We start from the raw sequence: 17,775 nt of genomic DNA, 5'->3' as shown, positions 1-17,775 counted from the left end.
GTATACATATATATATATATATAAAATATGTTGAGCAAAATAAGCAAATGGAAGGATGTATAAAGTACAATTATCATTTATAGAAACTTTAAAAACAATCATACGCATCTAAGAAAAGTGTATATGCATGAATTCACATCATAAATTCCCAGTTCAGTAGATTAGTTACCAGTGTGGAAGGAGTAGAAAAGGATCATGGAGTGATTTACATGCAGCTGCAAGAATATTTAAGACATTTTACTTCTTAGGCTGAGTGATGGGTATGTGAGGGTGTTTCTTATATTATTCTTTTGTACTTCTTAGTATTCCTAAAGCATGCCTAAAATATCCCCTAATTAAAGAGTATACTAAAGGAGGTTGACATACTTCAGGAGTTCCTCCATTATAGCCATAAAATTTTTAAAGTTATGAAACAGAAATCTTAACTTTTAAAGTCTTTTAGCATTTCAGCAGTTTAATGGGGAGCTGAAATTAGGATAATGGATTATAATCAGAGAGGACAATTTAGGGACAGGATTTTCTTAGATCCTTGTGGAAAGCTTCGGTTTGGACATTTACATTCGTATAATAAATTTTTACTACAACCCAGAGAGTTTTACATTTTCTCTTAACAAATTTTTTTCTTACAAAAGAGGAATGTTACTATGCAGTCCATTGCCGGAAGATTTACACTTGAAGAAAATTCTTAATTGTTGGGGGGTTAGAACCTTTTATTTGCAGTACTGTGCCAATATAAATGCTTTGATATGGTGGTGAAATGCAGAGGTAATCTTTAAAGGCGTGATCTTCATGGTCAGTGAATTTAAATGGAAAACATCTCTTATGAAGTTAGTGAGCATTGTGCACAGGAATAAAATAAAAGTGTTTCCCCATTTGAAAACCAAAGAATTTATACTACAGAGAGCTTTCAAGGTCACATAAAGTTTAGGTAAGGAACAATTTTTTCTGGTTGTACTTTTGTTTTGGCTTTCTATACTTCCAGATTCTGGCTCCTTTTTTATGGTTCCCATTTAGCTTAGGAACATTAACGGTCTCTCAAAGGAGCTCTATGTTCAAGGTTTTCAGGTTAAATTGAAGATGTCAGGTTTCTATTTCATTTTAAGGTATCCACTAATTTTCCAGGAAGAACAGGGAAGACTGTTAGAACTCAAAGCCTTCCAATGGGAGGATCCTTAGGAGTTGATCTTATATTGATCTTGTGTGTGTCACTCACTGATTATTAAGTAACATAAGAATGTCACTTTTACTGTAGATTACTTATCTATAACCTGCCACTATTGTCATTATATCCTTTGCCCTAATGGTTGCTAAGAAGGTTTCCCTCCATTTTAGCATGGGTGTTTTTTCCCCACGCCCTCTCACTGTAAAGCTACTTTGGTGTTTCTTAGTGTTTTGATCCAACTCCCGCAGTACTGCAAACCCACTCATTCGTGTTGGTGTGTTGGCATTGTCCCCAAGCTCCATTTCTTTTAGAGCTGTGAAGTAAAAGCATGTTGTCATATGCTGTCACAAAGGATATCATTGTGGTTATTAGGCTTCCTGGCCATACTTACCCTGGATACCACATTTCCTGAGTCATGGGTCCCAAAGGGATCTTTCAACTGACCCTTTTTTGAGCCTCTGGGTTTTCACTTGTCAAATACTGATGCTGGGATAAGGAGTGGGATGTCATGGCAGGCTCTTCCCACTGACACTCTCCATGGTCTGACTCATTTTCTGTTGGCTTGAACAGACAGCAATCTACTGACCACAGAAAGTTTAAGGATAAGATCTTCAACATAGCAGAAAAACAGTCCCAAGCAGTTGTGATCACAATGGCTCATAGGGTCTTTCTGGCAGTTCCCCTTTCTAACTGAATAAAGAGCTCAGTGTCCCTCTCCTACGTTAGAGGGAGAAAGTCTTACACGCTGAGCATTGTATTTGGTACAAGTACTGTGCCAAGGCACCCCTTTACTTCTAGATGACCCTCTAATGCAGATCTGGAGCTCAGAATGCAAAAATAGAAAATTAAGAAAAATGTTTATAGTTTAGATATTTAAAGTTTGCAGAATTGTAATATGTTGGAACAAACTTTCATTGTTGAGTTTTATCTGGAAGAGAGGGTGAGTTGTGCAAAAATAGAAAATACGAAAAAAGTTTATGGTTTAAGATTTTCTGAAGTTTGCATGGATGGAGGTGAATGGTTTGAATGAACACATCCTGCTGATATACTAGTAAGTATAAAAAATAGTGCTCTAATTATCACTTTCTTAGTTAATTTTGTTCACTGAAGCTCTCTTGTGGATGTCTAAAATAATGCCATTTTATCTTTTTAAATTTCTATAATCCAAGTTAAGGTCTGAAAAATACCTTTTTGATCTCTGGAGAAACTGAGGTTAGCTTTCAGTTACAAAAGATTGTAGCTTTTTATCATAGCTGTTCACTATTAAGTAAGCTAGAGAAAGCAGCAGTGGTGCGTGTCATAAGTCTTACTGGAGGATATTGGGGGCTGGTATGGAATAAAGAGCAAGAGGAGAGAGTGAACCTGGGAGGTATTCAACTTTCGAAGTATGAAATATTGTGACCCAAGAGCCTAGATTTACACCCTAAAAAAAGGCCACGGTTTCTGAAGTAGCATACTTAACTGGAATGACCCAAGGAAATATTACGGACCATAATTTGGAGGGTCCTGGAGAGTTCACTGCCAAGATTATGTCCACAATTTTTTTAACCTAATCTAAAAATGAAATAACTAAGAAATAGTTATGCTGAGTTTCCATGCAGCGGGACTCACTCAGAACACTTTGTTATATTGAAGGCTTAGGCAAAGCAGACATTTTTCTTCCCATTTTACATCTGAGTCAATTGAAACGCAAAGAACTTAAGTGAATTTCTTGATGTCCTGTGACTAATAAAATTTCAAATCTAGCCCAGCCTATGTGACTCAGTGATTGAATGTACTTCCATTCCTAGTCAGGGCACATGCCTGAGTTTCGGGCTCGATCCCCAGTAGGGGGTTTCAGGAAGCAACCGATCAATGATTCTCTCTTATCATTGATGTTTCTATCTCTCTCTCCCTTCTTCTCTGAAATCAATAAAAAAAACACACAAAACTTATATTTTTTAAATTTAAAATCTAGGTGTGGGTGTTTTTTTTTGTGTGTGTGTGTTTTTTTTTTCAGATCCAGTGTTGTTTTTATTACATTTCAAGAACAGGCATTTCCAGGAATGCCTATACCATTTTGTTGAAGAGGCATGGACTTTTGGGAAACTGACAGGAGATAAAAATTGACTCAGTATAATCTAAAGCAAAGTACTTAACCTTTAGAAAATTGTGATTAAAAAATATGTGTGTGTGTGTGTGTGTGTGTGTGTGTGTGTGTGTGTGTTGTTTTTATTGATTTTTGATAGAGAGGAAGGGAGAGGGAGAGATAGAAACATCTATGTGAGAGAGAAACATTGAATTGAGCCCGAAACCTGGGCATGTGCCGTGACCAGGAACCAAACTGGTGACCTTTTGGTACATGGGACAATGCTCAACCAACTGAGCCACACTGGCCAAGGCGGAAATTCTGTTTTCTTATTTAAAAAATAAGAATAATACCTACCTAGATGAGTTAGAATGTTCTTAGCATCCTATAAGTAGCAGAATACCTTACTCCAATGAATTTAAATAAAAAGGAAATGTATCTTTCAAAACATGAAGTTCAGAAATAGGGCTTGGCCTGGCGTAGGTTGAGTCGGCAGCTTAAGAAGGTAGGCCAGATCTTTTCCATCATTAGTGCTGTAGGTGCCTACAGCCATTTCAGGCATAAACCCAATTTAGCTACAGCAAGTTCTGGAGATGCGAGGAAGACACCCTTTTCTGTATTTTTGTCTTAGGACTGAGGAAACACGTTCATAAAAACCTACGTGATATTGGAAATATCAGGGGGAACACTTTGTAAAGTATATTATTGTCTAACCACTATATACTGTACACCTAAAACTAATCCTATATAATAAAAGCCCAATATGCAAATTAACTGAACTGTGGAACAACCGGCCGCTATGATGTGCACTGACCACCGGGGGCAGATGCTCAACACAAGAGCTGCCCCCTGGTGATCAATGCGTTCCCACAGGAGGAGCACCACTCAGCCAGAAGCTGGGCTCACGGCTGGTGAGCACAGAGGTGGTGGCAGGAGCCTCTCCTGCCTTGGTGGCAGCACCAAGGATGTCCGACTGATGGCTCCCAGACTGCGAGAGGGAGCAGGCCAGGCTGAGGAACACCCCCCAGCCCCCAAGTGCATGAATTTTTTGCACCGGGCCTCTAGTATAAAATAATATTGAATATAAATTGTAATTGAAAAATAAAATTAAGAAATAGGGGAAAGGAACCCTACACCAGACTGTCTTTACATTTCTTTATGCTTCTAGTATTTCATCATCAGCCCAATACAGATCATGGGCAAGATTATTACAGCTGGTTTAGATGATCACTTTAGGAATGAATGCTCTGTTGTGAGGATTAAATAAAGCAATGTATGTTAAAGTCTTACAATAGTAGGCATTTGGTGTTATATCCTTAGTATATAATATGTGAAAATGTTTTGCATTTCTTTATATATTGTTACTAGAGGCCCGGTGCACGAAATTTGTGCATGTAGGGGGGGGGGGAATCCCTCAGCCTGGCCTGCGTTCTCTCATAATCCAGGACCGCTTGCCCCTAATTACTTGCCTGCCTGCTTGCTCACCCCTAATTGCTCACCTGCCTGCCTGCTCAGTGTGCATCATAGCGACTGGTTGTTCTAGTCATTCCGGTCGTTCCAATCATTTGGGTCATTCCAATCATTCCGCTGTAACTGTCTCTTAGGCTTTTATATATAGAGATATTTATCCCTGTTCAAATGGACATTAATGAGATTAAAATTCCCTTTTCCTAAAACATTCCTAACAGTTTTCTTTCTCTTTCTGGATATAGCTAAATATTGTAGGTGATGGAAAAGTTATAGAGTCTCTATATACTTTTTATATAGGCTTTGTTTGAATTTCACATGCCAGGGCTGTCATGGGGTCATGAGGGATAGGCAGAGATTGGACTCATATTTGGTTTTAGAGATGATGATATTCTCATTCTTAAGGGGAGATACAAAGTCATTTTCAGAAGTTTGAAAGCAAAATAGGTGCCCATACTGTATTAGCATAACCATGTCTCTCCTGTTATAATGCCAAAAATAGATCTATAGGCAGGAAATTAAAACCATTAAGGTTTTGTTTTAGCATTAATGTGTTCATTTTTCCATAGTAATTTGAGATAGAACAGACAGCATTGCCTTATCAACTAATTTTCTTTTACGTCAGTGACAGTGCTGTTCAAACAGTAGTGTGTGCCAATAACACTTCAGTTTTTATATTATTGATGGGGTGGCTTTACTTTGGAAGAGTTATGTAACAAACCAGTCAACCTACAAATAAAGATCTATGTCTAGTTTCCATTTGCCGGATTAGTCCTTTATTCTTTTTATTGGCTTTAAGATATCTTTCTCTGTGTTATCTCTATTTCCACTACCCTCTATACCCCCCCAGAGTTTTATCTCACCCTTTTTCCATTGACATCATTTTTATTTAGTTTTTTATTGTGTCTATGAGGTGAGTTTCCCATTTTTGGATGATTTTTATTTTTAGAACTCAAAGCCTGAAGAGTTCTTAGTAACTCAGCATGACTCCCAGCTCATTGGTGTGCAGGCGTAGATGGCTCCTAAAGGGCCAGAAATCCCAAGATGACCTGGAGACTTGTGTAAAACACACAGTATGCCCATGGTTGCTTTGTAAACAAGCACCCTGGTATATTGATACCTTGACTTTGATTTAATACTGCATTAAGCAAATAATAGATTAGCTGAAGCTATGTTATGGCATGATCAAGTTGAAATGCAAGAATGATAATACTTAATACTAGTGGCCTGGTGCGTGAAATTGGTGCACATTAAAAGGGAATTAATTAGAGGAAATATTTTAATATTGCTATTTTCCCTTTGCCAGGGGTGGGGTGTGAGCCTCACGTCCCTGGGCCCATTGCCAGGGGTGGGGACATGAGCTTCAAGTCTCAGGGCTGGTGCAGGGGGTGAGGACACGAGCTTCACGTCCCGGGGCTCGTTGCCAGGTCAGAGATGCAAGCCTCATGTTCCTAGGCTGGCACAGGGGGTAGAGACGTGAGCCTCATGTCCCGGGCTGGTGCAGGGGGTGGGGATGCGAGTCTCACATCCCCAGGCAGCACAAGTTCCTGCCCTCCGACGCTGCAAGTCCCTGCCCACCCGCTCCTGCTGCGCACGCAGCCTGCTGATTGGTTGTTACGTGACGGCATCCTGACCAATTTGCATATTACCCTATTATTAGATGGATGTCACTGTGAAGGTTTCCTAATTGTGGCTAACAAGTATTGAGCACCTAAAGAGAGCAGCTAAGGCTTGCTTTATGTAACGTAGTTGTCAGAGGGATGAGTGAGAGAACTAGAAGTTTTCCAGCATTATGCTGAAAAAGAGACTATGGAAGAATATGGAAGCCTGGCTGAACATCATATCAGTTGGGGAGCTTTTCACAATACTATGTTCATTATCCCTGGAGATTTACTTAGTGGGTCCATTTTATTGAATAGTAAACCATAATTGATAATATGACTATTTCTTTTTATTAAGTGTTTATATTTTTTCCATATTTTTGTTGTTACTTCCTTCCTCCTAAATCTTTACTATTCTTGATATCCTTAAAGCTTTGATTAAATTTAAGCCCCTGGCCCCACCTCTATCTCCTCTTCAGAGCATTCCCAGAAGTGTCTCCATCCATCTCCCCAGTCTTCTTAAAACATGGGTTTTGCATTTTAAGTTGAGAAAATTGGCAGTTATTGTAAGGATAAGTTTAGATTGATCATAAACATACAGAAACTCTTCATTCTCAGGAGCAGTCAAGTGTACGTTAAAACTCTGAGCTATGCTTTCTTGTTGTGATCAGTTGGCAAACATGAAAAGAGATGAGAATACTTTATTTTGGCATGGGTGCAATGGAAAAGTGTCTCTCCTACACTTCTCTTGGGAATATTAATTGGTAAAACCTTTCTCTAAAGCAATTGAGCATTGTACATCAAGTGCTTTGAAATAATTCAGGTTCTTTAGTCCACTTAATGTCCTTTGGAAACCATCCTAAAGAAAGAGCACATATAGAAACAAAGATAAGAATCAACAATGTTCACTACAGTGAATTTTATTATAACAAAAAATTAGAAGAAACCTAAAAGTCCAAATGATGGATAATATCCCTATGTGATGGAATGTCATTCATTTAGATGTGGAGGGGTTTGGTGATAAAAGTACAGGGTGGGGCAAAAGTAGGTTTATAGTTGTGAGTATATGAAACAGAGTTTATTCTTGTATTATTATTTAGTAATTATTGTATTATTTTCCATATGAACAACTGTAAACCTGCTTTCACCTTTACCCTGTATACATGGCATAAAACTTAACATTTTAGCCATTTTTAATCACGCAATTAATTCAATGATGTTAAATACATTTGGATTACTGTGCTACCATCATCACTTTCCATATAAAACTTTACTCTTTTTGCATAACTCAAACTCTATAGCTGATCAACAATTTCCTATTCTCCCCTCACCCCAGCCCCTGGCTACTGCCATCCTATTTTCAGTTTTTATGAATTTGACTACCCTAGCAATATAAGTGGAATCTTATGGTATTGGTCTTTTGGGTATGTGACTGGCTTATTTAATTACCATGATGTTCTCTGATTTCATCCATGCTGTAGCATGTATCAGAATTTCCTTTTTAAGGCTGAATAATTGTATGTATACACCACATTTTGTTTATTCATCTGTCGATGGACATTTGGGTTGTTTGCACATTTTAGCTATTGTGAATAACACTGCTATTGAACATCAGTGCAAAAATATCTGTTTGAGTTCTCTGCTTTCAGTTCTTTTGGATATATACTCAGAAGGAAATTGTGGTTTTAAAAATCTTTAATATATCAAAGTTTAAAAGATTATAAAGAGCATGATTCTCTTCTTTGGGGGAGGGAAGTATGCACATAATAAAATTATTTTCTTTCTGACTTTTCTATTGTAAGGAATATATACACATACATAGTTTCAATTAAATAGAGGGCCCCACCATTTTCAGATGAATGAACAAAGTGATCTGGCAATAGCCTTTCTCTAATGCTGTACTGCTTTACCTCTGGGTTATGAGAATGATAATTTTAGAAATATCCCTAGAGATGTAAAGCACCATGAAATTCAGTTTAATTACTTGTATGTCTTTCAGAAAGAATCACAGCTGTTTTATCACAGAGAGGGGAAAATGACAGCTAAATAGAAAGAACTTGACTTGAGCTTAGCTTCTTCTTTGATAGCAAGTACATGTTCTTTAGGTAGAAATAACCAGTTCAAGAATATTTCCTTTATTCTTGACTTTGCTGAACGTCTCAGTGCAGATGCCAAAAGTGAACTAAGGCTTTCTTATGAAGACATCACTCCATAATCAAGTACTTAGAGCTAGCTTGCAGTCAGCTGACAGATGCAGTGCTAATGCGGCAACCCTTGAACAAAACCTATTGCTTTGAAAGCTTAACGAGAAGTTTTCGTCTTTTTAATCTAATAATAAATTGAAGAATACAAATTACTTATCTTCTTTCTACAAATATTTAGTATTAAAATAGAAAAAAATCAACAGTAGTGGAAATACCTTTGTGCAGTTACTCAAAGCCACTGGACTTCTCTTAAGATGTCAATGTCTGGTTCCATCCTTAAGATTTGCTTTCTTCATGAAGTCTTCTTTCATTTAGCTTCACTCACATATAAGCATTTTATTTATCTTTATAGACAGGTTTAAAGTATTAATCATTTTTAGATATTTCTTTATGTAAGGACTAACTTATTGTTCATGTTCGTTTATCCTCTTGCTAGTTAAAAACCTTGATGTTTTTGACGACATAAAGTTTTTTATTTGGTGCATTTTTATGGGCACATTCAGCAGTCTTGTCATATCAATCTTTTGCAAATGTTAGTCTTCAGTCTCATAAGATCTATCAAATATATTTTGTGACAAACACCATTCTTTGCAAGAATTCATTAATATCTATTTCTGTTATAGAGTACAAACTTTATCTTTAATATGAAAACAGTTCTTACCTTTATTTTTACTAGAGGCCCATTGCACGAAGATTCATGCAATAGGCCTTCCTTCCCCTGGCTGCCAGCACCAGTTTTCCTCCAGCATCCGGGACCCAGGCCTTTGCTCTGGCCACTGCCTTCTGTCTTCGCTCCGGCCGGAGCCTTCAGTCTTCTCCGCTCCGGCCAGAGCACCGCTCCTGTAGCTCCCCCTGACCCCTCCCCTCCCCCTCATAGCAGGCCCCGCCTGGCCACTTCACGCCTGCGTATGCAAATTAACCCACCATCTTTGTTGTGTTAATTTGCATAATCACTCCTGATTGGCTGGTGGGTATCATGGAGGTATGGTCAATTTGCATATTTCTCTTTTATTAGTGTAGATTGTTATCTTTCCTTTTTCACCCAACTCCCTTTTACTAAAAAAAAAGGTAATGAAAAAGGACTTAAAAAAACATTTTTAACACATACCAATGGGTAAGCAAAGTGATACAGAGAAGAGGGCTCAGGCCTTGGAATCCAACAGACCTAGATAACGTTCCTGCCTGACCACTTCTAAACTACATGGCTTAATATTTTCATGCTTCAGTTTCCTGATCAGTAAACTTGAGAAAATCCTCCCTATCTTAAAGAGTTGTCAGAATTAGAAGAATTAAGCCTGGTGGGTCAAGCATAATGCCTTATACCTAGGAAGTGCTTAGTAATCCCAGCCAGCTAAAATTATTGTTTCCTCTTATCATTTGGTGTTAATCCCAGGTTTTCAAATGTCATCTGTGCTATGTTGTATTTTTTGTTAGAGATACACTGTTGCCGTTTGTAGGATGAGTATATATTGCCACCCCCTGGCATCAGGTTTTGGTGTGTCTTAATTGATTATCAGCAGAAGTTTAAGAGCCCTGTTGTGGTTATGCTATGTGTACTTTTCCTTGGCTAATTCCCAGAGAAAGCTGCTCCTTCAAGCTAGATCCCAGAGGGAAAGCGTATGGAGCGGAGCTAAACCAATAATGCAGGAACATGGTGTGAACAGCATTTCAAGCCATGGGGTTTGCTGCCATTTAATACTGTGGCACACTTACCCAGAATGCACCATCTTCAGCCAAAATGGATGGTTTCAGTATTTTAACAGCTATATGTATTTTTTTAATCAAGTTTGAATCTTTAAAAAATGTAATGGAATGATAAAATATATATGGAAAATCAGCACCAAGGAACTAGAGAATACAAATATGCCAATAATAAGGATCAACATGCTTGGTATAATTGAGCTTCAAGCTTTTTAGTAGTTGCATGAAAGAAAGATCATATACCACTTCTTCAGAGGAAAGTGAACTCTCCCTAGCAATAAATGAAAGGACCCTAAGTAGGCATCAAGGAAAGCTATATACACTGTCAATATTTTATAAAGTGGTGAATTCCAAAAATGTTAAAATGTAATGCACTGAAGGTGATATGTAATTCAGTCATTTAATGTGGCCTAAGGATGTAGTAGCTTTTTGATCATAAGGTTTTTATCAAGGTCAGGATTTAGACTACTGAAAGAAGTGAATAGATTACCTTTATCTTCTACGTACTGCTATATTTATCACTTGTCTCAGCCCAGTTCTTGGTAAGAAATAGATGTATTCTTCCTTCATTCAGCAAGTATTTTGTAACCACCTGCAATGTGTCAGACAGCCTGATGATTCAGGCACTGAAGATTTAGTGCTCAACATTACTGACAAGTTCCCTACTCTCAAGGGGCTTACATTCTATCGGGGAAGATAGTTGACAAAATCTCAGGTTGTTATAAATTCTGTAATAGATAACTATTTAGAGTGTCCATTTTTCCCCCTTGTATTATGCTAATATGTGATTTTCAAGATTTTTTTATTTCACTTAAATTGCCATATTTATTGTCATAAAGTTGTTTTGAATATCCTTTTACTTCTTTTTAAATGCCAGTAGGACTTTCCATTTGTATTTTCTCTCTTCTCCTCTCCTCTCTCTCAGTCTGCTGCCTATGAGTTTATCAATTTTACTAATTTTCTTGTAGAAATGACTTTTGGCATTGCTGATAACCTTTGGTGCACATCTGCTTTCTAGTTCATTGATTTCTGCTCTGTATTATGTCCTTCTTTCAATTCTGTTTGAAGTTAATATGCATTATATGTATATATAATATACATATACATACATATATATGTGTGTATATGTATATTATATATATATGAACACCTTTATCTTGAAATTATAAGGTATTTTTTTCTACATAACCTTTTCTTGTGTCATTAAATAGTCATTCAAAGGTATTTAATCCTTATATTGTCCTCATTCTGATTCTTTTAAAATAAAGATTTCATTTTGTGTTTGTCTTAGGTAGTTTCTATTAGTCATTTGGGCATTTATTTTACATTTCTTCTCCATGCAACCAAATGAAAAGATTGAATATTGTTGCTTGTTGAATGATGTATGTGAAAAAAACCCTAGAATGGAAGTGTTACCTTGAAAATACAGTGGATATGCAAGCACTGAAGTCTTTTACAATGCTGAAGTGTTTTCAAAGGTTGATATTTAGTTTCATGCATATTCAGAAAAGGCTTCTTATTCTCTTGGAGTTAAAATTAGTATGCACAGGCACAATCTCTGTTTTTCTTAACTTCTTAGTACAATTAACGTTCTTTATTTCATTTCTGTACCACTCTTATGGAACTGATTGTTTTAGTATGTTACCCAGATGATCCTCCTCATTGTTCTGTGTATTTTTAAGGCTTTTTATAAAACCACTTTTAAAAATATGTGCACAGTTCTCATTTTAAAATTTCCACTGCGTGTACATGTGCACATACACACTATCTCACATTTCTGGTAAACTATCGAAGAGAGGACTTTTCCAAAGACTGGGCTGCTATGGTGAGGTGGATTACAATGGAGCAGAGGGTGAGAATATGCAGTCACTTAAGCATTAAATCCTAATAGCACACTTGATTCTGGGTGAAGGCCAGTAGAATATTTTTACTTACTCAGGCGTTGAAGTTATGCAAACAGAAGCTATTGCACACCAAGAGTTTCATGATTGAGAAAGTAAACTTGTTCATTGGTTGTTGTTTTTTTTATAGGTTCAAAAAGGCATTTGAAAGTGAGCCTACACTACAGTCGGGAATTAATTATGCAGTTCTCCTTCTGGCAGCTGGGCAGCAGTTTGAATCTTCCTTTGAGCTCCGGAAAGTTGGTAATTATAGCTTGATATTTTACATGGAAATCCATAAATTGGAGCCAACTTTATACAAAGAAAAAGAATCATTGGTAGATAGACTTTTGCTTTCTATCTCATCTGACTTCCTGAAAAAACATTTTTATTATATCTCCTTGTTTAGTGTTTCCATTTTACCTGTTTTGAAGAACACCCTGGTTAATATTTATTGTTCCAGCACAAATTAACATAGAAAATATAGGCTCCGTTTTTCGGTGGAATTTTATAACATGTTATGGGAGAGAGTCAGAATTATAGATTTGGATCTCCATCAGTAATGATGATGTAATAAAAGAACAATTTGATTGGAATTGAGACAAATCACTATTTGAATCTCATTTTCAAAGAGTAATAAAAATAAAATTTGTATTACTGAATATTAAAATCTGTGAATCTATAAAGATAATCAAGAAAAAGAAATCAAAATAAAATTCATCACCAAGCACAAATCAACTCGTTATCTGTGGAGGTGACCAACTTCTCAGAAAATTGGGTATTATAGGGGAAAAATTAAGTGCTTTCCATTTCTTTTAAAGACATTCTATAGTTCATCCAGTTGATGAGAAAAAGCTCATCTTAAAGCATGCTACATACTATTTTGTTCAGAAGAATGTATTCTTCAAAAGAGTGCTAGCTAATAGAGTAGAAAGCATGATAAAACTGATAGTGATGTTTAAGTAATGATTCTGGCCAGCTTCATTAAAATGTTTATTTGTAAAAAATAATTGTTTGCCATAATTATACAGTACCAAAGCTCACTCACAGATTGCTTGTTAGTCAGAAAGCAACAAACGTACCTGTACATCCCCTTCAAAGACCAGGCTGTCAGTGATCCAACTGGCATCCTTAGTGGGATGGTTCCACACAGGCCTCCTGATGTGGTGAATATGGAGCAAACAGCAGCTGCTGTGAAATAGCCTCACCAAAAATGTTCAGCCCAAATTTAAGATCTAACATCCAGTTAATAGGAATCAGTGTCTAGAAAAATAAATCAGACATCACCATGAAGCGCTATCAGACATATCCATAATGTGAGAACATTCTACAGTACAGTCCTCCTTGACTCTTTAAAAACTCAGTATCATGGGGAAAAAGTGTGGGTGGATTGGTTACTGAGATTTAGCAACAAAATAAACAAATGCCATTAATGATTCTTGATTGGATTCTGGTTTGATAAAAAAGCCAAAGGAGGTATTTGGAAAACAATTAGAGAATTTGAATTAGGACTTGATACTGCATAATATTAAGGGATCCTTATTTTTGTTAGGTGCAATAATTGAATAGAATTTTTTAGGTGTATGCTGCAACACTTAAGGGTGAAATGTCATAATGTCTGTAATTTAATTTGAAATGTTGCAACAAAAATATTCAGGAAGAAGAAGCAAGAGCAAAATGTTAGCAATAATTGAAAGTATGGCCATTCATTGTTACATTTTTTCTCTTTTCATGTATGTTTGAAATTCTCTGTAATGGAAAATTGAAACGGAAAGAATTTAATCGCCACTATTTATGGAAGCTGTATGACCTTAGACAAGTTGTTAAATGTCTCCAAGCTCTTTTTTCCTTACTGAAGAAGAGAAAATCTCTAATTCATTGTATGGTTATATGAGTTATGTTTCCAACATGCTTTGCACAGTGCTGAGCATCTAATGAGTGTTCAATAAAGGCTCTGTTCCCTACATTTCTCCATTAAAGCAGCCTTGGAACTAATAGTGGCTCCAAGTTGTAAATCTATCATAAAACTAAACTATTAAAAAAAATCTTCAATTCTTAGAAGTCAACCACTTCTAATTAGAGCATTGTCTATTTAAATGATCTAAACAGACAATTGAATCAAAAAATTGAAACAGCAGTGACATACTGTTCCTTGTGTATAAATTTAGCCAGAATTTTTTAAAGAAAAATAGCCAGCTGTAAGGAGTGGTAAAAAGGTATATCAGTAATAATGCTTTAGCTATTGGCCTTAGGGATCAAGACGCTTAAAAATATTGTTGCCGAGCACTAAGTACGACATTACTCTGGGTCTTGTTCCTATGGAAATGGTCTCTAAATATGGGGGAGAAGGGCATGTGATGTTTATTCCTGTATTCCTTGAGGGGGGGGGGAGCTTCTAAATATAAAAATTAAAGCCACGTTCATAACTTCATAACTAAAAGATTAATATCTTCATGTAGAAACAGGGTTCATGCAGCATGTGGGAAGAACATAAAAGTGAATACACTAAAGAAATATAAACATGAAAAGAAAATCAATCTCAATGGTAAAAAAAAAAAAAAAGGCAATTTTCTTTCTCTATCAGATTGGTAAAGATGAAAGGACAGAATAGCATCCATAATTGGGAAAAGTGCGGGCAAGAGATTATCGTCAGGTGCCACCAGTGAAAATATAAATTGGTGCAGCATTTCTAAGGACAACTTGGCAAATGTATCAAAACTTAAAATCGGTGCATCTGCATGAAGCAAGTCCAAGGGTTACGACTTTATTATAAGGAAACAATCGAATAAGTGCACAAAACTATGTGTACAGGAATGTTTGTGGTAATAAAATGTCATCTGCTGCATTTGGGTAAATAAATTGTGACATATCCATATGCTAAAATACTATTTGCAATAAAGACAACATTTTGTCCAAATGCTGAACGGCTTGGTGTCATAATCACAGATTTATGCCAAGGCCAAAGCTAAATATCACCCTCACAGACTGAACTTCTGGCATGGAAGAATAAATCTGAAATTTTATTTAAAACTACTAGAGGCCCGATGCACAAAATTCGTGCACGGCCTGGGGGAGGGTGTCCCTCAGCCCAGCCTGCACCCTCTCCAATCTGGGATCCCTCGAGGGATGTCCGACTGCCTGTTTAGATCCCTCTCACAGTCCAGTATTGCTGGCTCCCAACTGCTCGCCTGCTTGCCTGCCTGATTGCCCCTAACTGCTTCTGCCTGCCAGCCTGATCACCCCCTAACCACTCCCCTGACAGCCTGATTGATGCCTAACTGCTCCCCTGCCAGCCTGGTCACCCCTAACTGCCCTCCCCTGATGACCTGGTCACCCCTAACTGTCCTCCCCTGCAGGCCTGGTCACTCCTAACTGCCCTCCCCTGATGACCTGGTCACCCCTAACTGCCCTCCCCTGCCAGCCTGGTCACCCCTAACTGCCCTCCCCTGATGACCTAGTCACCCCTAACTGCCCTCCCCTGCAGGCCTGGTCACTCCTAACTGCCCTCCCCTGCAGACCTGGTCCCCCCCCCAACTGCCCTCCCCTGCAGGCCTGGGTCCCCCCAATTGCCCTCCCTTGCCAGCCTGGTCACCCCTAACTGCCTTCTCCTGCAGTACTGGTCCCCCCGCAACTGCCCTCCCCTGCAGGGCTGGTTCCCCACAACTGCCTTCCCCTGCAGGGCTGGTTCCCCACAACTGCCCTCCCCTGCAGGCCTGGTCACCCCTAACTGCCCTTCCTTGCAGGCCTGGTCCCTCCCAACTGCCCTCCCCTGCTGGCCTGATCACCCACAACTGCCGTCCCCTGCTGGCCATCTTGTGGTGGCCATCTTGTGTCCACATGGAGGCAGCCATCTTGTGTGTTGGAGTGACAGTCAATTTGCATATTACTCTTTTATTAGATAGGATTATTGAACTCCCTTTACTATTAAACATTTTCTTAGTCCATACTTAAATGTTTGACATGGCCCAGCTGCTGTGGCTCAGGCTTTGAGCATCGACCTATGAACCAGGAATTCATGGTTCAATTCCTGGTCAAGGCATATGCCTGGGTTGCTGGCTTGATCCCCGGTGGGGGGCATGAGGAGGCACCAATCAATGATTCTCTCTCATCATTGATGTTTCTCTCTCTCTCTCCCTCTCTCTTTTTCTCTAAAATCAATAATAGTTATATATATGTTTGACATGGTTTGATGATAGATCAGTCCTGGGTTCATTGTTCTGCATGTAATGTACAATAAAGAGATGCTCATTTTCAACTGAGGTTGGTAGAGACATGTTTTTCCCATCTCATTTTTCTCACACACTTTCTTCTTTCATTTGTATTCATTATATTTTTTATTATGTTTGGAAAGGAGACCATGGATGTTGTTGCATATACATGTGTAATTTTTTATCTTATAAATTTTTAAAGTGACAAAGCTATTTTCTTTTTAACTTATCACAAAGTGTGAAGAGTGGACTTCTTTCTGAAATAGTCATGGCTTAAGTGGAATTATATAATAAAAAGTAGCATAAAGTTTTTTAAAGATTATTTTGCTTTGTTAAAGTATAATTTTCAAAAAATATAAATTTATAATCAGAAACTATAAAATGGACACATGTAAGACATTTTAGTTAACTCAGTTGATACCAAAACTAGTAGGAGAATATGTCCAGTTCAAAGAGCATTTAAGAAGTAGGGTATTTACAAATAATTTAACAAAGAAATGTTAGGATAAGATTTCTGAGTTTGATTTTTAAAAAATGGTTTATGTTCAAGAGGTCATAATCTTAGAGATTATCTGTTTTACTAGATAGAAATTATTTGCGTCTCTATTGAACAAAAACCCACAAGTTAACAAGTAAACTTCTCTAAGTCTGAGATCTTTAATAAATACTAAATAGATGAACTAACCACACTTTTCCTAGACACTCCTTGAGTGGATATACCCCTATGTAATATTGAAATGATGCCTCCCCCTTTTTTTTTATCTGACTCCCAAATCTGATAATTTTCTTGACAATTATGGATGTTAGTGGCACTAAACAATTCTGCAAGGATATATTCTTCTTAAGCAAAATAATTACAAATGCAAAAATAATATAAGACAGAGTAGAGATGAAAATTTTAATGAAATGCAAAGAATCTAGAAGGACCAAAACATTGTAAAAAAGAACAATTTTGTAAAAAAGTTGGAGGATTTGGATTACTTGATTTCAAGTGTTGTTACATTAATCAAGAGAACGTTTTTCTGTCAGCTTTCTTATTTTTAACTCTGTAGTGTATAATTCCTTTTGCATATAATGTTATTGTAGCATTTTACTCTTACAAAAGATATATACTGTACCCATTTATACTTCAACTAACTGATAGAATGTTAGCATATTTCCCTTCAAGTAACTAAAGAATCTGTGATATAATAAGGGAATGAAGGAGGTTATACAACAAGACACTTGGTGTTAGCACCTTTTAATTTTTGCATATACAGACATACATACAAATTCTTGAATGGTGTACATCAAAGTGACAGTGGCAGTTACTTTTGAGTTTTTAAGTTAATGGGTAAGTTTCACTTTCTTCTGTGTACCTTTATGATTAGCCTGACATTTTTACAATGAACTCAAACCCCTTTCATAATCTGAAACAGAACAAAGCTATTTTAATCTGAAAGGAAGAATGAAAGCTTCATTTTGTTTTTTAATAAAAAGTCAGC

At 37.2% G+C, this 17,775-nt stretch overlaps 1 protein-coding gene across 1 annotated transcript in view; it reads left to right on the top strand.

Annotated features, from left to right (window-relative positions):
- Window positions 1–17,775, top strand: part of MAP3K5 (mitogen-activated protein kinase kinase kinase 5) — a 167,488-nt gene that overhangs the window by 80,434 nt on the left and 69,279 nt on the right. Inside the window, exon 8 of the mRNA XM_080665978.1 lies at window positions 12,235–12,347. Coding sequence (XP_080522104.1) covers window positions 12,235–12,347 — 113 coding nt within the window. The remainder of the gene's footprint in view (window positions 1–12,234; window positions 12,348–17,775) is intronic.

This window comes from Plecotus auritus (assembly GCF_963455305.1).
Source record: "Plecotus auritus genome assembly, chromosome: 4".
Taxonomy (NCBI): Eukaryota; Metazoa; Chordata; class Mammalia; order Chiroptera; family Vespertilionidae; genus Plecotus; species Plecotus auritus.
The sequence above is the reverse complement of the archived record's forward strand: the minus strand, read 5'-3'. Positions and strand labels throughout refer to the sequence as shown.